Source organism: Schistocerca piceifrons, chromosome 5, assembly GCF_021461385.2.
Source record: "Schistocerca piceifrons isolate TAMUIC-IGC-003096 chromosome 5, iqSchPice1.1, whole genome shotgun sequence".
NCBI lineage: Eukaryota > Metazoa > Arthropoda > Insecta > Orthoptera > Acrididae > Schistocerca > Schistocerca piceifrons.
The window spans coordinates 318679199-318705126 of record NC_060142.1 but is presented as its reverse complement, the minus strand read 5'-3'; the positions used below and the strand labels follow the sequence as shown (position 1 = coordinate 318705126).

At 45.1% G+C, this 25928-nt stretch overlaps 1 protein-coding gene across 1 annotated transcript in view; it reads right to left on the bottom strand.

The window, feature by feature from the left end:
- The window catches only part of LOC124798969 (whirlin-like), a 569605-nt gene that overhangs the window by 62548 nt on the left and 481129 nt on the right, over window positions 1–25928 (bottom strand). Inside the window, exon 2 of the mRNA XM_047262505.1 lies at window positions 5311–5672. Within this exon, the coding sequence (XP_047118461.1) occupies window positions 5311–5672 (362 nt within the window). The remainder of the gene's footprint in view (window positions 1–5310; window positions 5673–25928) is intronic.

Below are 25928 nucleotides of genomic sequence, written 5' to 3'. Positions count from 1 at the left end.
ATGGAATAGTGATATGCTCATATACAGAAGGCGATATTATCGCGTACACAAAGTATAAAAGAGCACTGCATTGGCGGAGTTGTCATTTGTACGCTGGTGATTCACGTGAAAAGGTTTCCAGCGTGATTATGGCTGCACGACGGGAACTAAAAGACTCTGAACGCGGAACGGTAGTTGGAGCTAGACGAACGGAACATCCCATTTCGGAAATCGTTAGGGAATTCAATATTCCGAGATTCACAATGTGAAGAGTGTGCCAAGAATACCAAATTTCAGGCATTGCCTCCCACCTTCGCTAACAGCACGACATCGCCTGCAGTGCCTCTCCCGGACTCTTGAATCATATTGGTTGGACCCTAGACGACTGGAAAACAATGGCCTGGTCATATGAGTCCCGAATTCAGTTGGTAAGAACTGATGGTTGGGATCGAGAGTGGTGCAGATCCCACCAAGCCATGGACCCAATATGTCAACAGGGCATCGTAAAAGTTGGTGGTGGTTCCGCAATGGTGTAGGTTGTGTTTACACGGAATAGAATAGGTCATCTGGTCAAACTAAACCGACCGCTGACTGGCCGGCCGGTGTGGCCGTGTGGTTCTAAGCGCGTCAGTTTGGAACCGCGTGACCGCTACGGTCGCAGGTTCGAATCCTGCCTCGAGCATGGATGTGTGTGATGTCCTTAGGTTAGTTAGGTTTAAGTAGTTCTAAGTTCTAGGGGACTGATGACCACAGTAGTTAAGTCCCATAGTGCTCAGAGCCATTTGAACCGCTGACTGGAAATTTTTGTATTCGGATACTCTGAGACCATTTGCAGCCATTCATGTATTTCACATTTCCAAACGTCACCTGGCCACAATTGTTCGTAATCGGTTTGAAGAACATTCAAGATTATTCGAGCGAATTATCTGGCCACTCAGATCGCCCGACATGAATCCCGTCGAACATTTATGAGACATAACAGAAGGTTCAGTTCGTGCACAAAATCCTACGCAGGCAACACTTCCGCAATAAAGGACTGCTATAGAAGGAGCATGGCTACTCTTTCTGCAGGACTTCCAGCGACTTGTTGAATCCATGCTACGTCGAGTTGGTGCACTTCGCCAGACAAAAAGGGGTATACCATGTCTTCTGTCATATCAGCGTGTTGCAAAAACAAAAATGGTTCAAATGGCTCTGAGCACTATGGGACTCAACATCTTAGGTCATAAGTCCCTAGAACTTAGAACTACTTAAACCTAACTAACTTTAGGACATCACACACACCCATGCCCGAGGCAGGATTCGAACCTGCGACCGTAGCAGCCCCGCGGTTCAGGACTGCAGCGCCAGAACCGCACGGCCACCGCGACCGGCTCAGCGTGTTGCCTTGTACATCACTTGTAATTTTCTCATGCTGTACTCCGGTGCCTTGATGAACAAGAGCAATCCCGTTGTAGTATCATTATACAGAAGTAGTCACATCGAGGGTACAGTACGTCAGGAAAAAGAACAGGAGCCTGTGTTCTATTTTTAGTGGATGCACAGTACGGGGAATGACCTGCGCGGAACGGCTTGGCTGATAACACACTTCCCGGACAGTGTTCGTCCGCAGCCAGACCCACAGTGGGCAAAAACTAGGCAGTTGCGTAGGATCCTTATCACACTTACAACGGTCGCCTCTAGCTACAAACAGGAAAACTGCAACAGCCGTCACGCCACGAGTCCACTCTCATAATACAAGCTGAGAATGGTGTTATTGCTCGATGACACCATAATCGACAGCGCACGGTCTTTTTGCTCCTGGGAATGTGTCACGAGAAAGTACTTCCTGTATGTTCACGCGTCATTTGCGTTCCTGTAAGGTATTTTTCGCACGAGCTGCGTAGAAAACACCTCTACCATTTTCTAGGTAGCCTGTTGTGGGGTTGTGTACCACTGCAGGCTACGGCGGGGACGAAGCCCCTCAGTCGTTTCTAGGTCCCCAGTTCCATACAATACAACCTAAGATGAACTGTCCGACATGTTTCCCGTGAAGTATACGATATTCATACTTGTTTACATATGTGTCAAGATGCGAGTGCAAATTAACGCGGTGGCCGTGCGGTTCTAGGCGCTTCAGTCCGGAACCGCGTGTCTGCTACGGTCGCAGGTTCGAATTCTGCTTCGGGCATGGACGTGTGTGATGTGCTTAGGTTAGCTAGGTTTAAGTAGTTCTAAGTTCTAGGGGACTGATGACCTAAGATGTTAAGTCCCATAGTGCTCAGAGCCATTTGAACCATTTTTTGCAAATTAAATGCATTGAAGAATTCTTCTTAAATATGGGTTCTCCTCAGCTGTCAAGTACACTAACTAATGCTTGGTTTTAGCATGTTTACGTTTCCATGTGATCCTCAACGAAGAGACAAATGTCCCATACTCATACATTGCCGCAGTGACGACTAGCAACCAGGACACGGAGCTTAATTGTGTATTACTGTAGGTACATGCTATAAACATGAAACTAATTGTATAGAATTGCGTTTCTTCCCCCAGTCAAAAACTATACTGAAGGAGTTCGTCTCAAAATTTTTCCATTCCTGAGATATTTTCGCAATTGGCACACTTGAAAGCAATATTTATTGTGATTATTTATACGTGGTTGTAATAAACATATATGCACAAACTGAATAACACTTAATCCCATTTCTTACAGGACTATAGATAATTAAGATATTTTCATAGTGGAGTGCCCATAGTGCACAGTAACATAATCTTGAAAGTTAGTTTTGGGTAATAGGCCTAAATGAACATACTTCTAGGTTTGAGTTCATGCATGGTCCAATTTCCCCTCTGTATAATGAACTGCCGCATTTCTTAAAGAACCTACTTAAGATTAAAAAATAAACACCACTTTTGGGAGTGCCTATACACGGACAAAAACTAATAAATAGGCACAGTCATAACACACCTATTTGAAGACATTGGTATCAAATTCTACCACACTAGTTCCGAGCCTATATATTTTAGCCGTGTAATATTACATTTTAATTCTCCTATTAAATGAAAAGGGTATTCTAAGTATCTCTATACACATTACTGCTTGGCACACTTCATACATGTAGTACCAGAAATACTGTAAGACGTTACGTGAAAAGATTAGTGACCCATATGCTGAACACTGCCGAATCCTCACAGTTGGGGAAACATGGCGGACGGTTCCGCATATTACACTGAAGAGCCAAAGAAATTAGTACACCTGCCTAATATCGTGTAGGAAAACCGCGAGCTCACAGAAGTGCCGCACAACAACGTGGCATGGACTCGACTATTGTCTGAAGTAGGGCTGGAGGGAATTGGCACCTTGAATCCTGCAGTGCTGTCCACAAATCCGGAAGAGTACGAGGGGATGGAGATATGTTCAGAACAGCACGTTGCAAGGCATCCCAGATGTGTTCAGTAATGCTCATGTCTGGAAGTTTGGGGGCCAGCAGAAGTGTTTAAACTCAGATGAGTGTTCCTGGAGCCACTCTGAAGCAATTCTGGACGTGTGGGGCATCGCACTGTCCTGCTGGAATTCCCCAAGTCCTTCGGAATGCGTGATCAGACAGGATGTTTACGTACGTGTTACCTGTCACAGTCGTATCTAGGCGTATCAGGTGTCCCACATCAATACAACACCACACGCTCCACACCATTGCTAACAGTCCCCTGCTGACATGCAGGGTCCGTGAATTCATGAGGTTGTCTCCATACTCGTAGACGTCCGTCCGCTCGATACAATTTGAAACGAGACTCATCCCACTAGGCACCATTTTTCCAGCCATCAACAGTCCAATGTCGGTGTTGAAGGATAGACAAATGTAATGTATTGCGAATACATAGAAAGAAGGATCCTTTATTGTATGATTATATGATAGCGGAACAAACACTGGTAGCAGTTACTTCTGTAAAATATCTGGGAGTATGCGTACGGAACGATTTGAAGTGGAATGATCATATAAAATTAATTGGTGGTAAGGCGGGTGCCAGGTTGAGATTCATTGGGAGAGCCGTTAGAAAATGTAGTCCATCAACAAAGGAGGTGGGCCGGCCGGAGTGGCCGTGCGGTTCTAGGCGCTACAGTCTGGAGCCGAGCGACCGCTGCGGTCGCAGGTTCGAATCCTGCCTCGGGCATGGATGTGTGTGATGTCTTTAGGTTAGTTAGGTTTAATTAGTTCTTAGTTCTAGGCGAAGGATGACCTCAGAAGTTAAGTCGCATAGTGCTCAGAGCCATCTGAACCATTTTTGAACAAAGGAGGTGGCTTACAAAACACTCGTTCGACCTATACTCGAGTATTGCTCATCAGTGTGTGATCCGTACCAGGTCGGGTTGACAGAGGAGATAGAGAAGATCCAAAGAAGAGCGGCGCGTTTCGTCACAGGGTTATTTGGTAAGCGTGACAGCGTTACGGAGATGTTTAGCAAACTCAAGTGGCAGACTCTGCAAGAGAGGCGCTCTGCATCGCGGTGTAGCTTGCTGTCCAGGATTCGAGAAGGTGCGTTTCTGGATTAGGTATCGAATATATTGCTTCCCCCTGCTTATACCTCCCGAGCAGATCACGAATATAAAATTAGAGAAATTCGAGCGCGCACAGAGGCTTTCCGGCAGTCGTTCTTCCCGCGAACCATAGGCGACTGGAACAGGAAAGGGAGGTAATGACAGTGGCACGTAAAGTGCCCTCCGCCACACACCGTTGGGTGGCTTGTGGAGTATAAATGTAGATGTAGATGTAGGCGAGGCGTAAAGCTTTGTGTCGTGTAGTCATCAAGGGTACACGAGTGTGCCTTCGGCTCCGAAACCCATATGGATGATGTTTCGTTGAAAGTCGCGCACGCAGACGCTTGTTGATGACCCAGCATTGAAATCTGCAGCAATTTGCGGCAGCGTTGCACTTCTGTCACGTTGAATAATTCTGTTCGGTCGCCGTTGGTCCCGTTCTTGCAGAATCTTTTTCCGGACGCAGCCATGTCCGGAGATTTAATGTGTTACCGGATTCCTGATATTCGGGGTACGCTCGTGAAAGGGTCGTACGGGATAGTCCCCACTTCATCGCTGTCTCGGAGATGCTGTGTCCCATCGCTCGTGCACCGACTATAGCACCACGTTTAAACTCAGTTGATTCTTGATAACCTGCCGCGGTAGCAACAGTAACCGATCTAACAACAGCGCAGTATTTTTGCCTGTTTATATATCTCTGTATTTGAATACGGATGCCTATACCAGCTTCTTTGGCACTTCGTGTTTACAGGAGCTCGAAGTTCGGAGATGATGTCACAGGAGCCGCGAGCTCATTTGTGATCCGTAGTACTCACCGGCTCGTGAACGGAGAGCGCCCTGCGCTTGCGCAGTCCGGCGTGGAGGCGGCGGAGCAGCGGCACGGAGCCGCCGCCGCGGCCGGGCGTGGAGCCGCCGCCCCCGGGGGTGGCCGCCTCCTCGGGCTCAGCGGCGCGCTGGCGCGCGTCCAGCCGCTCTGCGGACCGGCTCAGTGCCGACGCCATGTGCGCGTGCCGCGGCGCCGACGCCGCCTTCACCTGGACGGGCGTCGCCGGCGCCTCCAGCAGCCGCTCCTGCTGCCCGGACCCGGGCGACGTCGACGTCGGCGTCGTGAACGACGAGCAGCGCCTGCGCAGCCGCCGCCACCGCTGCGAGATGCTCTTGTTCCACAGCGCCAAGTCTGCAACAAAGAGCGCGCCGCATGTCAGTTCCCTCCACATAGTTTCTCATTTTCAACTATCGAGTTCTGGAGCACCAACAAGATGAAAATCACGAAAGTAGCTACGAAATAAATTCCCGAATGCGAATAACTTGGCTTCCGCTGTGTCTGGTGTGCATACAGATAATAGCTGCGACCATTTAGTGATGGACATAGGAGACTATGGAGTAGGGATGTAGACAGTGTGACATATGGAAGTTTGGTTAAGGTGAGCGCTCGCGATAAGTGGAAGACCCCGGTTCGAGTCCCTGTCCGGCACAAATTTTCATACGTCACCAATAGGTAGTACATGTACACCTAACACAGCTGAAGTCAAGTCAGTCCCATTAAGCGAATTTATTTCGAAATAATTTTGGCATTCTGTCTTTCTTCAAAAATGTCTGTTCATCCAGATATGCAAGTAAAGAAGTCCTTCTCACCCCCCAGACACTTAACAAAATGAATAAAAAGGTCGTATTGTGCTGCAAAGCTCTAAGCAGCTATCGAACTAAGAAACTTCGCGCCTTCGGATTCGGCAGTCCACACCACGACTAACTAACACAACCTTTCTCGTGAGGCTGCTGGGCTACAGACTGCTGCTTTGGTCAACAGGCCTGTCCTATATAGCCACTGTCACGAATGATGATGATGAAATTATGAAGACAATACAAACACCCAGTTCCCAGGCAGAGAAAATCCCCAACCCGACAGCGAATCGAACCCGATCAGGCCTTGATGGTGAACAGATGCCGGCCGGTGTGGCCGAGCGGTTCTAGGCGCTTCAGTCTGGAACCGCGCGACTGCTACGGTACGGTCGCAGGTTCGAATCCTGCCTCTGGCATGGATGTGTGTGATGTCCTTAGGTTATTTAGGTTTAATTAGTTCTAAGTTCTAGGGAACTGATGACCTCAGATGTTAAGTCCTATAGTGCACAGAGCCATTTGATGAACAGATGATACTTTCAAAAATCACGGAATTTCATAGGCACTAGTAGACAGAACGTCCGAATATTAGCGAATTATTTAAATAAATAGCTTTTTAATGTAACATGCCGGCCGGTGTGGCCGTGCGGTTCTGGCGCTTCAGTCTGGAACCGCGTGACCGCTACGGTCGCAGGTTCGAATCCTGCCTCGGGCATGGATGTGTGTGATGTCCTTAGGTTAGTTAGGTTTAAGTAGTTCTAGGGGACTGATGACCACAGATGTTAAGTCCCATAGTGCTCAGAGCCATTTGAACCATTTGAATGTAACATGTTTTTAAAACGGATGAAAAAGTATAATACAAATTCTGCTAGCCCTATCCAGTTCCCCAAACTAGGACTGTTGATAAAATATAGATATATATCGATGCTTCTTCCATTAATTATCGATATATATCGGCGATATTCTCTTCCAAGAGACACCGATACGAAAATGACAATATCAAGAGCCGATATTTTTATAATATATTCTTTCACAATTTTCGGTAAATATTTGAAATTGTAGCAGAACATAATTTTAGTTTTACGTATGAATGATTCTTACTACTTTTTAAGCTTTCATCACGTCCAGTCTTTCTCTTTGACTGCGTGAAGCAAGTATAGGTGACAAAAAGTAGCAGTCAGATTGCAATTGTGGGGGAGGGGGTGATTGGTATTGACATGTGTGAGGGGAAATGCTAATGTAATCGGCGCACGGCGCTACCAACAGAAACTGCAACGTTCAACTTGAGTCACCGAGCGAGGTGGCGCAGTGGTTAGCACACTGGACTCGCATTCGGGAGGACGACGGTTCAATCCCGTCTCCGGCCATCCTGATTTAGGTTTTCCGTGATTTCCCTAAATCGCTTCAGGCAAATGCCGGGATGGTTCCTTTGAAAGGGCACGGCCGATTTCCTTCCCAATCCTTCTCTCACCCGAGCTTGCGCTCCGTCTCTAATAACCTCGTTGTCAACTTGAATCACGTGATTTTGACACTACAACTGCTAGGTCGCTCGCGTTGGCAAAAATGAGGAAAAAAAAACCAGGGAATTCGCCATGAAGTGTTCCTGACAAATCCGATATGTGACGAAACCGAACGACTGATATCTTTTGTTGTGCCACTTACATGCAGTTAGCATTCCTAGCAAAGTGATTATCGCCAAGCGTGAACGTGCACAGTTTTCCTTCCAATTCTTGCTCTAAGGGGAATGGGCAGGCTGCTAGCTTGTTGATGTACAGAATATCTAATAATAAATCAATACTTAAACGTACAGCTCGAAAAGCGGCATTATATTTACAATGTGCAGCCGGTATTTTTATAGGCCAGTAAGTCGATATACCGATACTTTTTTTTCAATATATCGATGACGAAATTGAATAGAAGTATATTTTTCGTCTGAGGGTTGGTTTCTCACGCCTTTTCACTGATCCGCATTTCAGGAATGAACAACGCGACTATGGACTGTGTGCTTATCAAATTCTGAAATGTATCATGCGAAAAATAGTTATTCCAATGCGTATACTTGTAAAGTCGCGTTGATTTCAATAAACGAATAAACAGGGATGCTGCGACGAGAGCTAAACAAAAAATGAGGGATGTCGGCCTGGAAAGAGAGAGGGGGGGAATGTGTGAGCAAAGCTACAGTTTGCCCTGGGCATAGGTCACGTCCTGGGTTGCAGGTGATCTATTTTTTACCGAATTGTTCGATATTTCAGCCCCGTGTTTGGTGTTCGGAACCGTAGTATGAATGGTTCGGTATTTTTAGAAATCCACTCAAATAACTAATTTATTTATTGATTTGTAAAATTATCAGAACGATAATTCCTATGCGGAAAGTCTTCAGTCACATGAATCATTTGTGGTCTGACACTAGAAAGAAATTGAGATCGATATGGTAAAATCAGAATTATGCATTCGTTGAAATTAGAAGTTTTTAACAAGCAATGACTTTACCAAAAAATTAAAGGGACAAACGTATGTTAAAGCTAACACTCCTCCGATTCAATACCGGTAAATAATCCGTCACAACGGGAATTGTATGAAGCTCTCCACTGGATTCTTTTACTGCCTTCCCTGACATTTGTGGCAGGGACATGGGAAGACAACCGCGATTACCTGGGAGCCTAAAAAATAGCTTCAAACCCGCTGGAGATCGGTGAGCTCTATCGTTCACAATGACTTCACATTGTAGAGAACAGAACCCGTCACCCTTAGCGACCGACTGTTGTGCTTGTTATGCGTGCCGGTTTCCCGTGACTCACGCGCAAATGCGCTACGCATGGAGACGGCAATAGGCGGCGCTCGCGGCCTATTGTGTTCAGCCGCCTGTCGTGACCAGGCACACTGTTTAGCCAGGGAACCTGCCGACAGAGCCCAATGAGCGCTGAGTGATGAGTCCGGCATCTGAAATGCGTGGACTGAGAGCGTTCAAACCGCACATTAGTCCAGCTATGGAGTACTGTGAAGTTAACAGTGCTTCCCAATAGCCCGCATGTGGGGACAGGATGTAGTTTCACGCTGAAGCTCATCATAAAAAAAGGCGAAGTAGAAAATGGATTTTCCTTTCTTTGACGTCTGAAACGACGAGCAGTGGCGACGGAGCCAAATTGCGAAAGTGGACGACGGAGTACAGAAAATTCAGTAAACTTTTATAGCATACCATGGCCGAAGATTCTGTTTGAAAATGATAATGGAATATTTAGTTTGCCAATAAGTGCTGACGAATGTGCACTCATCTTCGGCCTGTCTTTTACGACTTAACGGTATCCAGTACCGTAAGAGTTTTCTATAAAACAGGACCAAACATAGAAATATTGCTACGGTATTGTTCAGGTGAAAGTAAATGTTGCTAGATGTGCACTACCAAGTAAAATAGCTCTATGAAACTTGGACCACAAATAGAAAGAACTGCTTCGTGGGTGTATATAAGTTAATCTAAATGAATACGTAATGAGACAAATACAAATAACACTTTGCAAGACATCGCGACGTTTGTTGGTCCCCTGGATATTAGAAAAGGCGAGACATGGTTCTTAGTAGAGGGACGTGTGGACATCATGGATTGCAGTTGTGCTCTGCAGCGAACTCTCATGCTGGCCACAAGGTTGTTACGGAGTGGTTGTAGTACGGAGTAGTTGTGGTGCGGCGTACCATTCCTCCACCATCGCCGTTGACAACTGGTTCAAATGGCTCTGAGCACTATGGGACTTAACATCTGAGGTCATCAGTCCCTTAGAACGTAGAATTACACTACTGGCCATTAAAATTGCTACACCGCGAAGATGACGTGCTACAGACGCGAAATTTACCCCGACAGCAACAAGATGCTGTGATATGCAAATGATTAGCTTTTCAGAACATACACACAAGCGTAGCGCCAGTGGCGACACCTACAACGTGATGACATGAGGAAAGTTTCCAACCGATCTCTCATACACAAACAGCAGTTGACCGGCGTTGACTGGTGAAACGTTGTTGTGATGCCTCGTGTAAGGAGCAGAAATGCGTACCATCACGTTCCCGAATTTGATAAAGGTCGGATTGTAGCCTATCGCGATTAAGGTTTATCGTATCGTGACATTGCTGCTCGCGTTGGTCGAGATCCAGTGACTGTTAGCAGAATATGGAATCGGTGGGTTCAGGAGGGTAATAGGGAACGCCGTGCTGGATCCAACGGCCTCGTATCACTAGCAGTCGAGATGACAGGCATCTTATCTGCATGGCTGTAACGGATCGTGCAGCCACGTCTCGATCCCTGAGTCAACAGATGGGGACGTCTGCAAGACAATAACTATCTGCACGATCAGTTCGACGTCGTTTGCAGCAGCATGGACTATCAGCTCGGAGATCATGGCTGCACTTACCCTTGACGCTGCATCACAGACAGGAGCGCCTACGATGGTGTACTCAACGACAAACCTGGGTGCACGAATGGCAAAACGTCATTTTTTCGGATGAATCCAGGTTCTGTTTACAGCTTCATGATGGTCGCATCCGTGTTTGGCGACATCGCGGTGAACGCACATTGGAAGCGTGTATTCGTCATCGCCATACTGGCGTATCACCCGGCGTGATGGTATGGGCTGCCATTGGTTACACGCCTCGGTCGCCTCTTGTCCGCATTGACGGCACTTTGAACAGTGGACGTCACATTTCAGATGTGTTACGATCCGTGGCTCTAGCCTTCATTCGATCCCTGCGAAACCCTACATTTCAGCAGGATAATGCACGACCGCATATTGCAGGTCCTGTACGGGCCTTTCTGGATACAGAAAATGTTCGACTGCTGCCCTGGCCAGCACATTCTCCAGATCTCTCACCAATTGAAAACGTCTGGTCAATGGTGGCCGAGCAACTGGCTCGTCACAATACGCCAGTCACTACTCTTGATGAACTGTGGTACCGTGTTGAAGCTGCATGGGCAGCTGTACCTGTACACGCCATCCTAGCTCTGTTCGACTCAATGCCCAGGCGTATCAAGGCCGTTATTACGGCCAGAGGTGGTTGTTCTGGATACTGATTTCTCAGGATATATGCATCCAAATTGCGTGAAAATGTAATCACATATCAGTTCTAGTATAATATATTTGTCCAATGAATACTCGTTTATCATCTGCATTTCTTCTTGGTGTAGGATTTTTAATGGCCAGTAGTGTAATATATTTACGTCGCCGGAATCTCACCAACTTTATAGCCTGTGAGGTAACGGCTTTCATGACAAGGTGTTTCGGCGATGTTCTCTATTCCCACTATTATGCGCTTCACATTGTACACCTGACTCATTGGTGCGCACCTGTAAGTTATCCCCCCCCCTGCCGTACATACGAGGAGAGAGAGGGGGAGAGAGAGAGGGGGGGAGAGAGAGAGAGAGAGAGAGAGAGACCGCTAAGGCGTGCCACGCCGTGCTGAGGCGCCGGCAGTGTGACGTCAGCCGGTGTTTGGCGGGCAGGAATGCCCGCTCCCACACCGGCGCCGTGAGACGAATATTGCGCAGGCGAGCAGCGACATGGCCACCACACACGCCGTACTCCGGCTCGCAGCAGTTCAGAAACGCGTAAGTGATGGTGTCAGGGAAGATCCCACACTTACAGTCTCCAATGGTGGCCTCAACAGTTTAAGCGACAGATACGAGTGGTGTACGTTCGTTTAAATAATAATTCACCACTCGAAGGAAAGAGCACTACATTCCCGTATCCAAACGCGGCCGATAAAATGACAGCCATAACGATTGAAAACATGTCCATCTCCCATCAGGAAGAAAAATCTTAACGTATGGGGATTAGGAAGAGTAGGATTTAAAGTTCCGAATATAACCAGATTATTCCACACTGAGCACTTTCTCGGACCTGGGGAAGGAAATCGATCGTGACTGCGTCACTTCGATAAGTAAATGCCGTCGGGGACATCCAACGTATGGCGATTAGGAAGATTAGGGTTTAAAGTTCCGAATATGACCAGATCATTCCACACTGAGCACTTTCTCGGACCTGGGGAAGGAAATCGATCGTGACTGCGTCACTTCGATAAGTAAATGCCGTCGGGGACATCCATGTATCAGTTCCAAGAGTACTGTTAGAGTGCCGAAGCTCTGCCTTCAATGTAGTCACTTTCAACATCTCATTCTTCTTCATGTTAAAACCCTCGCCTCTTATGCTTTTATTGTCAACAGTAAATTGAATCGCATATGACACACACACACACACACACACACACACACACACACACACACACACAGAGAGAGAGAGAGAGAGAGAGAGAGAGAGAGAGAGAGTGGAACAGTTCAATCTGTAACTTGCTTGATAGGATAGGCTATGCTGTAACACTGTTGGTTGATGACGTAGTTGTGTACAGCAAAATAGCATCGTGGGACGATTGTAAGCAATTGAAGAAAAACTGAACATCACCATTTGGTGTAATGAGCGGCAGCTCTTCTTAAATGAGCCGGCCGTTGTGACCGAGCGGTTCTGGCGCTTCAGTCCGGAACCACGCTGCTGCTACGGTCGCAGGTTCGAATCCTGCCTCGGGCATGGATGTGTGTGATGTCCTTAGGTTAGTTAGGTTTAATTAGTTCTAAGTTCTAGTGGACTAAAGACCTGAGATATTAAGTCCCATAGTGCTCAGAGACATTTGAGCCATTTCTTAAATGAAGATGAGTGGAAGATAATTCATTTAACAAAGAAAATAATGGTACAGTATCTGATTACAAGATTAGTGGTGAACACCTTGAGTACGTCAGATCGTGTGTTCCGAGGTGCAGGGACGACCCAGAATTAAACACGCGGGCGTCTCTGGCTCGCGTGCTGCCGCTCTCCCGCCTGACTGAACACACATGCCCCCTTCACCAAGCCACGCCACGCCATCTGAGTTACAGATGGAGAAGAAAGGAAACCGAATGTACGACTTTTAAATGTCAATGCAGTCGCACTGCATACGATTTGGTTTCATATTTCTCAACAACACAGATCGCAAACAAAATTATACAATTATTTTTGGTTTGCCTAAGATATAATTTTAATCTGGTTCAAACTGTTGGCATACGGACAATTTCACAGATTTTTGCGTTCAGGTTCCCACGCAATCATGCCTTATTTAGTTTCGTAATCGAAAAAAGCCTTTATACAGATATTATTTTTCGAAATATTTTATCACGTATGCAACCCCATGATGAAGATGTGGAAATTCTTCGTGAGGAAAACAACGTAGAAACTCTTGGACAGTTTTAACGGGGAAAAGTTATCTTCTAAACAGGAATTACAATGCAGATTAGTCAGTTTCATCCGCACATGCACAGGTGCCCTTTCAACTGAAACGGCAAATGCTCTCGAAGACATTTCCAAAACGGGTGGAAGAATGGCAGTGTCAAAACGTTGTAATTCTTTCGAGGCAATAATTAATTGTTCAAACCTCACATATTAACTTCAGTAAATTCAGGAAAATTGATGTTTTTATCAGGATTTGTTCCTTACAAGAACGTACGCTCTCCTTTTAGAACGCATCCCTGTGAAGTCGAGAATAAGTTGTTTCCCATTTCGCAATGTCTTACTGTGGACTGTGTGCAGTCAAGTCCACTTAAAGTGTGAGGTCTGCAATCCATTCCGGATGTTCTGACTTTCGTTCTTCTCCTGTTTCCTTCATAAATTCAACAACAGCGGATTTTAAATCGAAAAATCGTTCCAGGCGGCTTAATCAACGTAATTTGCAGTAATATATGAAGCCTCCATACTCACAACTGACAGTGGAATAGAGTGTGCCGGCCGGAGTGGCCGAGCGGTTCCAGGCGCTTCAGTCTGGAAGCGCGCGACCGCTACGTTCGCAGGTTCGAATCCTGCCTCGGGCATGGATGTGTGTGATGTCCTTAGATCAGTTAGGTTTAAGTAGTTCAAAGTTCTAGGGGACTGGTGACCTCAGCTCTTGTCCCATAGTGATCAGTACCTTTTTTGCATAGAGTGTGTAGGACTTCTGAAAATTTAATGACGTGCCCTGTGCCTGCAAATGTAGCATAGAATGCAATCTGAACAATGGCTCCCATTTGTTGATCGTTGTAATTTTTTGCTCTTGCATTATCAGCTACATCTTTAAATTCAATCTGCATGGTTTTGTTATGTCATTCCATAACAAATTTGTGGTACCTGTCGATTACGCAACCGTGCATCACGTAACATATATTGACAATTTTTATTCTTCTCGTATGTCATTTCAATTCATTTTTAAAGGCCTGTGGCCCTAGATCGCTAGACTGTCTATTTGTGCAAACATCCACTGGACCTATGAACTTTCTTATATCATTAACTCCTGACGAACGATAAACAGCACTGACACGACGAACTGAAGGAAGTCATGCCGATCGAAAAATGCCGCACGGCAATGCTAAATGAAATGGGACGCTAGAGCCTCTGCAAACATGCGGTCCACACGCCGCAACTGCGCACCAAGTGGGCGACCCTGGTATAAATATTTTAACGTAATACTAAGAAGCGATATGAAATAGGAAGATGTAGAATCAGTAATAGTGACGGCGAACGGAAGATTCAGACTTCTTGGTAGCGTTAAGGGAAGGTATGTTGCATCTGTAAAGGAGACTGCATGCAAGAGTATAGTGCGATGAAGTCTTGAATATTGTTCCAGTGTTTCGATCCTAATCAATTGTGCATGACAACAGAAATCGAACTAATTCAAAGACTAGCTACTAGGATCATGACAGGACGGTGTAACTTCACTGAAACTGTATTCCAGGGTATCTGTGCGACCATTATGCCGCCACTAATGTATACGAGGCCTGTTCAAAAAATTCCTGAACATTCGTAATTTCGCGTCAATGGTGAGTTGGAGAGAAATGCTGTTGGCATAACTGCACACGACTGTGTTGAATGTGTAACTGCCGGAAGATTCATTGTTGTGTATGTTAGAACGATATGTCGCACAGTTTGCGAATTTCGAGATGGCAGAGTTAGAGGAGCAATGCGTCTGCATAAAATTTTGGATGAAACTAAAAAAAAAACTTTACAGAGGCAAACCAAATGATGCGGAAAGCCTACGGTGCTGAGTGCTTCAGCCGTACTCGGTGTTATGAATGGCTCACACGGTTTAAAAATGGCCGGACGGAAGTTACAGATGACCCTCGATCGCGACGCCCTTTGACGTCTATCGATGACGCACATGTCAGGAACGTCAACAAAATTGTGCGTGCCAATCGAAAAGTGACTGCCCGAGAGATTGTAGAAGACTGTAACATTTCAGTAGGCTCATGTCATGAGATCCTGACACAGCATCTTGGAATGCACCACGTTGCTCATGAGTCAAGACCAGAAAGACCTTCGTCTCGCAATCAGTGAAGAGCTTTTGCATCTCGCAAATGAGAACGAGATGTTCCTTAAGAGAATCGTAACTGGTGATGAGACATGGGTCTACGGTTATGATGTTGAGACAAAGATTCAATCTTCACAATGGGTAGGAAAATGTTCTCCAAGACCAAAATAAGCTCGTCAGGTCAGGTCAAATGTCAAAGCCGTGTGATAGTTTTCTTTGACTATGAAGGATTTGATCATCGTGAATTCGTCCTACAAGGGCAAACTCTTAATCTATGGTACTATCGGGACGTGCTGCGACGCCTGCGAGAAAATGTGAGAAGGGAACGACCTGAAATGTGGCAAGACAATTCATGACTATTGCGTCACGATAACGCACCCGCACATTCATCCTTATTGTTGAGTGACTATAGCACAAGGAACGAAATCACTGAGCTGCCTCAACCTTCGAACTCTCCAGACCTGGCCCCTGCGTACTTTATTTTATCTCCAAAGTTGAAAACCCCGTTGAAAGGACGCAAACGGCGCTTCGTACGATCCAGCAATAGGCATACCAGAGTGCTTCCGGAAGTGGAAACGGCTTTTGGAGCGGTTTATCAACTGTACGAGGAGAGTATTTCGAAGGAGACTATGCACGATAAGCAAAAGGTAAGTGAAGAAAAATGTTGTGGACAAAGTTCCAAAATTTTTCGAACAGACCTTGTACCCTGTGTATGGATCATGATAGAAAGATGAGAGATTAGGGGGCGTAGACGTTTGGAGTGTCGTTTTTCCCTCGTTCAGTTCGCGAATCGATTACGAAAGGAAGTTGCTAACATTGTTACGATACGCCCTCCGCCATGCCCTGTGTAGTGGCTTTCGGAGAATATATGTAGATGTAAATGTCGTCAATGTGGCAGTCAAGGACGAGACGCGCGATATGAGTGCTTTTGATCGCGGGAACTTTGCACCTCCCACCTCTGAGTTCGCTCAGGTACTGGACATTCCTCGAACCAATGTGTCGACGATACACCGTTCAGAGAATACCGCCACTCTCTGAGTCAGTTACCGTGTGCGTCAACATGCTGATGACGATTGCCATCGTTCATCCCGGACTGCAACTACGGATATACTGGTCACAGTACAGCAAACCACTCACTGATTCATTGTTGTATAACAGAGACTAGTGAGCAGTTATATGCCATTCAGAGGTACCAACTCGCTGTGCGTACGAGAACTAATGCCCCCCCCCCCCCCCCACACACACACACAAAAATGTGTTGAGCGCACGTCAATAAGTACTGACCACTGAGAATATGGTAAGCACAGGAAAAACACCGCCAATGGACGCCCAAAACGAGAGGAAAAGTCGTCTTGACATAAATCGAGGCACATATTGGTATAAGCTGATGACAGAGTCCGAGTCCACCAGAAACCACAGTGTTAGACGGTGTATGCCGCTCGCAAACAACGGGAGTCCATGCATGAGAAAGGAGAAGATATTCAACGTTACATGTTTATCAGGTTTTACATTGGGTCCGTTGATTAGACTGCCATCGTTCCTCACGGATAAAAAGACCGGAACCTACAGCATTTGTTCGTTCGCATACAGGACCCCGCAGTAAAATTGTAGCTTCAGTTAAGGCAATGCATCACCTCATCGCACCCGTATTGCTTTACTTTGGTTAAAAGAACACTTTACATGAGTGTACAGCCAACTCACGCGTCCTCTCCCTCATACTGGGAATAGTCTATCAAATTAACACACTAACAATAGGGGGAGTCTGCAACTGGAACGCAGGCTTTCGAACAAAATGAAAGGGCACATGAACGTAGCTTGTCTGTCAAATTGTAGGCGTTTCCCGCCGGCTGTTCGTTTACACACGCGTTTTATTGTTTAAATTTAAATGTTTTCGTAGGGAGGCGTAGCGTAGATCACACCAAAGAACAAAAAAAGCGTTACAATGTTTCAATCTAGCATCGATATTTTATTTAATAAATTAAATTATATGTTCCGCCTTTGTGCTACCTCAGTGACGACACCAAATCATCAAGATAGGTTATCTTATTTTAACATTAAACAGCTTCTTGCTGTACTCATTCTACATATGTATAAAATATTTTCCTTATTTTCTAATGAGCTACCGCAAATCCTATCAGCTTGTCCTACGCCTTACATTACATTGTCCTTTACAGTCCATGTCACTCGCTGTATCTCTCTAGCCGGCCGCGTGGCCAAGCTGTTCTAGGAGCTTCAGTTCGGAACCGCGCGACTGCTGCAGTCGTCGGTTCGAATCCTGCCTGGGGTATGGATGTGTGTGCTGTCCTTAGGTTGGTTAGGTTTAAGTAGTTCTAAGTTCTAGAGGACTGAAGACCTCAGATGTTAAGTCCCATAGTGCTCAGAGCCATTTGAACCATTTTCGTATCTCTCTACGTTAATGTCAGAGACACAGTTCAGTGACGAAACCAACTTAATTTATTAGATATACCGTAAATTGTAGAGTTAAAAGTTTTCACACCAACGCGCGACGCAATGTTCTCCTTTAAATACAAACAATTAAACCTATTTCGTAAACGAACCGCTGGTAGTTCACGCCATCTATTTTGCAAATACGCCTTCACAGTCACCTTCTTTTCCACTTCCAAAGTAGATGTCCCAGTCGGAAACACCCTTTGTTAGCACTTTCCATGTCGCAGAAACTTAGGATGACGCACTCATCTCACAGCAAATCGAACTCAGGACGACAAAATTTCGGATGCTGTTCTGGAATATTTCTTCAGTATTTTGGTGTAAGGGACGTATGTATGGTTTTAGTTGGCTCATTACAGAATAACTACATTCCATTCGATTTATTATCCCCCTTTACGTTTGCACCTGTGCTCCACTTAAAATACATGTTCAAAAGTGTAAATGTCAATGGCACGCGCTGTGTATCTTGTTTGGACATAAACTGTTCACTAATGGCACTAGGAACTGGCGGTTGAAAATAGTAATGCGCTCTCAATATAGCTTTCTGAGCTGCTCCATTCTATCTTGATAATGTTTTTGGCAGTGTTAGCTGTCTGTTAACGACGACTCACAACAGTATAAGAACAGATCGATAGAGTTGGCCGATATTACACCTCGTGTTAACCGACTGCAACTGAACACCAGTACAACACTAATCTCGTAGCGACGGCAACCACACTACAGTACTTTTGCATCTGCCTCAAGAGTTCTTGTGTTTAGTGATGTTAAGTTTTGGTATTGGCTTATTGCAGGCTTTTTCGATGTTGGGAAGGTGTTTTCATACTTTCCCAGAAACAAAGGTATATCTACAACTCATAATTAAGTGCCTGGCAGAGGGCTCATTGAACCACCTCCACACTACTTCTCTAACGTTCCACCCTCCAACAACGTGCGGAAAAAACGAACACTTAAATCTTCCTGTGCGAGCTACGATTTCTCTTATTTTACTATTATGATCATTCCTTCATACGTAGGTGGGCGCCAACAAATTTTTTCACACTCTGGGGAGAAAATTGGTAATTGGAATTTCATGGCAAGGTCCTGCCGCAGCGAAAAACTCGCTTTAATGATTGCCACCCCAATACGTGTGTCATATATGTGGCTCTCTCTCTCCTATTTCGCGATAATGGAAAACGAGCTGCACTTGTTTGAACTTCTTCAAAGTCCTCCGTCAATCCTGTATGAGGCGGATCCCATACTGCACAGCAGTACTCCAGAAGAGGGCGGACGAGCTCAGTGTAAGCCGTCTCTTTAGTAGACCTAAGTGTTCTGCCAATAAATCATGATCTTTGGTTTATTTTCCCATCAACACTATGTGATCGTTCCAATTTAAGTTATTCGTAAATGTGATCCCTTAAGTATTTAGTTGAGTTTACAGCCTTCCGATTTCTGTGACTTAACGTGCAACCGAAACTTAGCGGATTCCTTTCAGTACTCATGTGGATGACTTCACACTTTTCACTATTTAGAGTCAATTGACACTTTTTGCACCATACAGATATATTATCCAAATCATTCTGCAATTCATTTCGATCATCTTATGACTTTACCAGACGGTAAATGATAGCATAATCCGAAAACAATCTTAAGCTCCTCTCTCCAGCTACAGGACGCTGTTGTCCACAGTGGCACTGGCATTGTCCATAGTGTTTCCTGTTGAGGCGATTGCATAGAGGGCCTATACCACTTCCTTGGCGAACGCAAGATATTACTTCTGTTTTGCTAGATTACTTTCGGTCACTTACTACGAAGTGTGATCTTTCTGTCAGAAAATTACGAATCCAGTCGCACAACTGAGACAATATTCTATGAGCACGCAATTTGATTAGAATTCGCTTGTGAGGACGGTATATATAAAACCCGGATCAGTTTGTCGTCCCATGCAGATAGCACTCATTACTTCGTGAGAATAAAGGGCTATTTGCGTTTCACAACAACGATATTTTCTGAATAGGTGTTGCCGTTTCTCAATAAACCGCTTTCTTCGAGGTAATTCATAATGTTCGAGCATAATATATGTTCCACACTCTTAATGTGAATCGACGTTAGCAATACGGGTCTGTAATTCATCGGATTACTCCAGTTTCCATTCTTGAGTTTTGGTGTGGTAATTGGGGTACAAACTGAATAAATCTGGTTATTAATCTATGACGAGGCACTGGAGGCAGCAGCTCCCTTACAGCAAAATATACTGAATATGTCTTTCAACAACATCCGAAATTTGTCGGTGGATTAAGGGCTCATTCGAGAGACAGAGAGAGAGATATCCATTCATAACATCACAGGCTTCTGTTCCTCCACGGCTTGATGTCCTACGCGACATCCACAACCTAAAGCGCGGAGGCACACACGACGCGAGACAAGGCGTGCTGAGCTTCGTGGCACACTGCACGGATCTCCGTTGAGCAGCAGCGTTACCTTTCGGCGGCGCCGGCGGCGGCCTGGTCTCGATCAACATGGCGAGGCTGGGCGAACGATGCTGTCGGTACGCACTGGCCACTCGCACTGAACGCGCGCACTCGACTCCACAAATAACGCGCGGTCGCATCCTGCTGCGTTATCGCGTCGCTTCCGGGCCCCGCCGCGGCCGCAGACGCAGCCGGCGCGATAGCCAATCGGCGCTGGCGCCAAGGAGTGTCCGGTTCGCGGAATGCCGCCAGCCCGATACTGCGCGCGGCCGTTAATGCGGTCTGCCACCGGCCGATATCATTTAAATGCTCGCCGGAAACTGCAAATCTCTTTGCGCCGCTCAGCTTCTGACTGCAAAAATAATTACTGTTACGCATGCGAGATAGAACGGACAAAAGGATTTCGGGTACGGCTGTCCCGCGGAGTGGTTGGCTTGTGTGCTCGACAGCCAATAAATCACACGAAAAGAAGAACGCTCAATGGGCAAAATGTTGTCACCTGCACGACCTAGATAACAACTGCGATTAACTGTGGAATGGATTAGGTTTTGCATGTAGGGGACATTGGGGTCCAACCGCTTCTGCCACGACAATAACAAAATTAAAATTATATTAATATCTTCAGTATCTTCAGCTGCCGACGGGCGTTGATATATATCAACGGGGACAGGTTAAAATGTGTGTCCCGACAGAGACTCGAACCCGGGATCTCCTACTTATATGGCATACGCTCAATCCTTATTTTATTATTATTATTATTAATTTTGTTCGATAATGTTAAGTTGCGTTTGGTCTGGGCGGACGTCACAAGACATTCGTTCAAGTTGATCGTTGATTCTTTGACTCGGTTTTTTTATTACAGAGAGCACGTAGCCCTCTGACCGAACACGCTGAGCTACCGTGCCAGCTATCTCATTTTGTTCGTTGCGTCTGCTCGCGGCGGACGTCGCTAGACATCCGTATAAGTTCGTTGTTGATCGATTAACTCAGTTTTTTTATTACAGGGAGTAGCTAAACCTCTGGCCGAACACGCTGAGCTACCGTGCAGGCTCTGAGCCACCGAGGGCACAGAGGGCAGTGCATCTGCAGGGACTGTCTCGCGCACGCCTCCCGCGAAACCCACATTCTCGTCTTGTATGTCCACACACTACATTCGTAGTGTCCCACCCCCACAAACTCATTGCTCGTGGAAGACATTCTTACCAAGTCCCGTAAGAGTTCGGGGAATGTGTGTGCTTCTGCAGAGAAGAAGGAGGCCATGGCCGGTATTGTCAGAACTATGTATTTATATGGGATAAGGTGTCTGTTCTTACGGACATGTCTTCCACGAGTAATGAGTGTGTTGGGGTGGGACACTACGAATGTAGTCGCACTATCCTCTGTGCCCTCGGTGGCTCAGATGAACAGAGCGTCTGTCAAGTAGGCAGTAGATCTCGGGTTCGAGTCCCGGTCGGGGCACACATTTTCACATGTTCCCGTTGATATATACCAACGACCGTCGGCAACTGAAGGTATTAATCTAATTCTAATTTCGTGCTAGACAGCTGCAGGTCATCAAAGATATCTGTTCTTTCGGAAATGTCCGAAAGAACAGACACCATATCCATACAACGACAATAACAGGTCGACGTTACAATTTTCTTGCTGATCCCAGAAAATCGTAGAGGATTTTATCAACAGGGTGTTCCAGGAGGAGTGGGCAATATTTAGGAATGTCACAGGTAAGCTCATTCGAAGCAAAGATGCCCAGTAAACATGAGCTCTAAACTGCATGCATTAACAGCAATGACCACTTCATCTTCAATACTGAGAATCAAATCGCTTCTAGTGCAAGCTCTTTGCTTTCCGTGATTTGGTAGGAGATAGTACGAACAAAAACAAGAAAAAGTAGTAGAGGAAATGTGGTCTCTAAAATGCGTACTTTAAGAGCTGCGAGCACTTGTTCGATAGAAGAGATATACAGCGAGTTGTTTACGGCTACTGCCGTCTCTCGCTTCTGAACCACCATACTTTACGGTCTTCCCAATCGTAGATTCCTGATGTCCATAGGTACCTTGACATCTGTCACTCGTCGTGTAGACGGTTCACCCCATTTTATTTTCCCCTCTGGGATCTATCTCCATAAAGATTTGGGCAATCTGTTATCATCCATTAGTTTCGAATGGCCATACTGTTGTAATGTCTTCGTCTTAACAGCTTCTATTATATTCCGCTCCATTTCTATTAGTAAGAATGTTTCAGCCAATTAAAACGAATTGATTGCTGTCAAACCTGTATTATGACAAACATAACTTAATTATAGATGTTAAGAACAATCACCTTGGAAGATATTGAGAACAGTCACCTTGGAATAAAGGATAAGTGAATTGCAGTTATTGATAAGTAGATGGGAATAATGTAAAAGTTATTGATGGGAAAAATGTAAAATCTTCGAGGGCATGCTGACAAATAATGCCTCTGATTTTTTAAGTGAAACCTCTTGAGCCTTTAAAATAAAATAAACGTCGATAACATCCTATACATTTATTCTTTGTATCTCAACGTAGCCACCCTGGCGACGAATACATTTCTCCTAACTAGAGATCAGTTTTTTGCTACTATCATCGTAGAATGTTTGTTGACAGAGACAAAACCCCACCTTTGCTTCCACAGCTTCATCACTATCAAATTGAAGTCCTCGAAGATGTTCTTCCAAGTTTTAGAAACAGATGAAAATCGGATGCAGCCAAGTCGGGACTATATACAGGATGATCGATGACAGTGAACCCAAAGCATCGGACTGTTGCAGATGTCGCAGCGCGTGGTCTAGCATTGTGTGAATGAACTCTTCGAATTAGAAACTCAATTACAGCACACTGTTTCTCACGCGTCGACATAGGATTTGTTAGACATCGCCATATTACACGCTAAAGTCCGGAGTCCTTTAGCAGCAGAGGTCTGCAAATAAGTAAACATCAACAGTAAGCATGTAGAATGAAAGAATGTTTGTTTCATTTTAAAAAAACGTTTACGAGTTTTCACAAAAAAATTCAGAGGCATTACTTTTCCGTACACTCTCGCAGCTTTCCAGCAGCTCCTAATTATTCCAAATCAGGGTGCCCTCGCTTTAGCCAAACGGTCCACTTCCATGCAATAAAAGCACCCCGGAACATCACCTTGTAGTACACTTTATACATAGCTCTATCGGGGCGTTGTCTAAAGGCTTACAATAAATGTGACACCACTGGCGATGCGTATTCAGGCGAAAACTCCATTAGACTAAATAGATTAACACATTTGCGCTACCGTGCGGTTCACAGCTGATGTTACGTTGCCACAGTGATCGAGAAAAATTTTCGTTTGCAGTGGACAATGGTCTGTTTCGTGTTGCGGCACAACAAATGCAGTTCTCTCTGAAGACTTCGTAAAGGAATCGCGATGAGACGGTGCAGTCAACCGACAGTAATTTCTGTCTCTTAAGAAAGTTATTTTTACTCACTATTCGGGACAGATGCTATCTGCCCCAGTTCATCTTATTCGTCTTTCGAAGACAATTCTGACGTTTCACACTGGCTCTCTTGATAATTAGACTAAAATTTGGTGGTATCTTGGAACCAGTGTATAGTCAGAGAGATGAACGGGATGGTGTTTGTAACATATGTTAAGCAGTTGACTCAGCAGAGATCAGCATTTGGTCGACTATAAAGTACCGTTTCATTGGATTGGGGGATTCTTCCATGATCCTGTGTTTCCCCCACGCTAAAGCACTGTGGTCTCAGCTAGCTGATAAGTTGTAGAGTTTATTTATGGACCCAGCCAGTCTTCTGCGAGGTATCGGAAAACGATTCCGTAAACGTCACAGTTCCCCCGTCACATCGTCACATTGTAACTTATCAGCGAATCGGACTTCCCTCCACAGCTACACAGGGAAGTATCTTCTGCCACAGCATTCATCTGGGCCATTTTTATCTGCATGACGACAGTGACGACAGCAAGGATGTGGCGCTGGTGGCGTTTTTAGCATCTGCCGAGGATGTGGCGCTGGTGACGTTTTTAGCATCTGCGGAAAAACGTAGCTGCTTGTGCTCTGATAATGGGCTGCAGCATCCGATAATTCGCAAGTTAATAGGGATTAGCTTAAGTTTAACAGAAAGCACGGTATAAAAAGCTTTTTATTTCTAATCATTCTACACGCGATTCTCGAGCCATTTGCGTACATCGATTGGTGTGCTCCAGAAGATACTCCAGTGCACGGTGCTGAAACGCCTCTATCGAAATGTGTCTTAGTGTTTATACGCGTTAACCATCGTATGCCTTCTGCATGTCTAACTTCACAGCTGATCTTCCAAGTATGAGACCAATGTTATCGATACGCCGGCTCGATTTCTCTGTGGATATTGCTAGCGGTCGTTACGTGTACGCCGAGTTGGCGAAGATTCGCCATTAGAGGTACGTTGTTCCATGGAGATACAAAGCAACCGTGAAAAAATGTCATATTTGCACTGGTACGTTGTTCCATGGAGATATAAAGCAACCGTGAAAAAATGTCATATCTGCACTATGTTCTTGGAACTGGCTAGCATCAATGATTGAAACGTCGAAGTGATATGGTACAACAGATTAAATTTCTGCAGCCGTAATTGGAAAAGTGCGAGCAGTTCACATCATTTTGGTATATTAATAATATAAAGGTGCGTGCTGTAGGAGCAGACAACGTGGTGTATAGCGATGCAATGCGAGTTGCCACGAATTTTGTCCAGTCTTAGATCTAAGTATGTCACTACGAACAAATTTAAGGAATGGCTTTTCATTAGATGTTTACTAGTAGTTAGTGTTCTGATCAGTTTTTTTTCCTTTTTTTCTTTTTTCTTTTTTATTTACCTTTGCAGCCTACTTGGTTTCGAATACACGTTATTCGGTTCCAGATGCCAACAAAAAGCTCCTCAAAATAAAAAAAAGTGACATGTACTAACACATGTGTAGAACATTCAACAGCTGTTGCATTACAATCCATTCACAGAAACAGCCTGTCCCAGTAAAGGAAACAAGCCCCCTTGATTCGGCTGTTGGCATGTGTTTTTATTTTTCAAATATTTCATCAACAGTCAATATTTATGACTTCTGTGTCTACTATAGTGAAACGCAAAAGATAATGTTCATTTTTACAGTATACGAGGACTTTATTATATATTTTCTCTAGGTGGCCTATCGACAGCAACCTCCCCCCTACAACCGTAAACAAATAACCACACTCAAACGCTGAGAAAAAAGCAAATGTATATACTATAGCGACTGACTTTAGAAGGCTTAGAATAATGCAGCCCTTTTTAATAAAAACAGTTTCTGTTAAAGTTCTCCTAAACTGTTTTAACGAACGTGTTTCGTTTTGCATCTCGCTGAAAAACTTTATCAGTACAACAAACAAATCTGCAAAGTAGGGTGTAACATTCGCTAAAGCGTTGCTGCTCTCATTTATTTGTTATAATTTTGGAAATTTGGTAATATCAATTTCAGAAATTAGTTCGAAATTTCCCTGGTGTAATTTCATACTACCGTCTTTCACAAATACCAACAGGAAAAAAACCATGAACTTCTTCAAC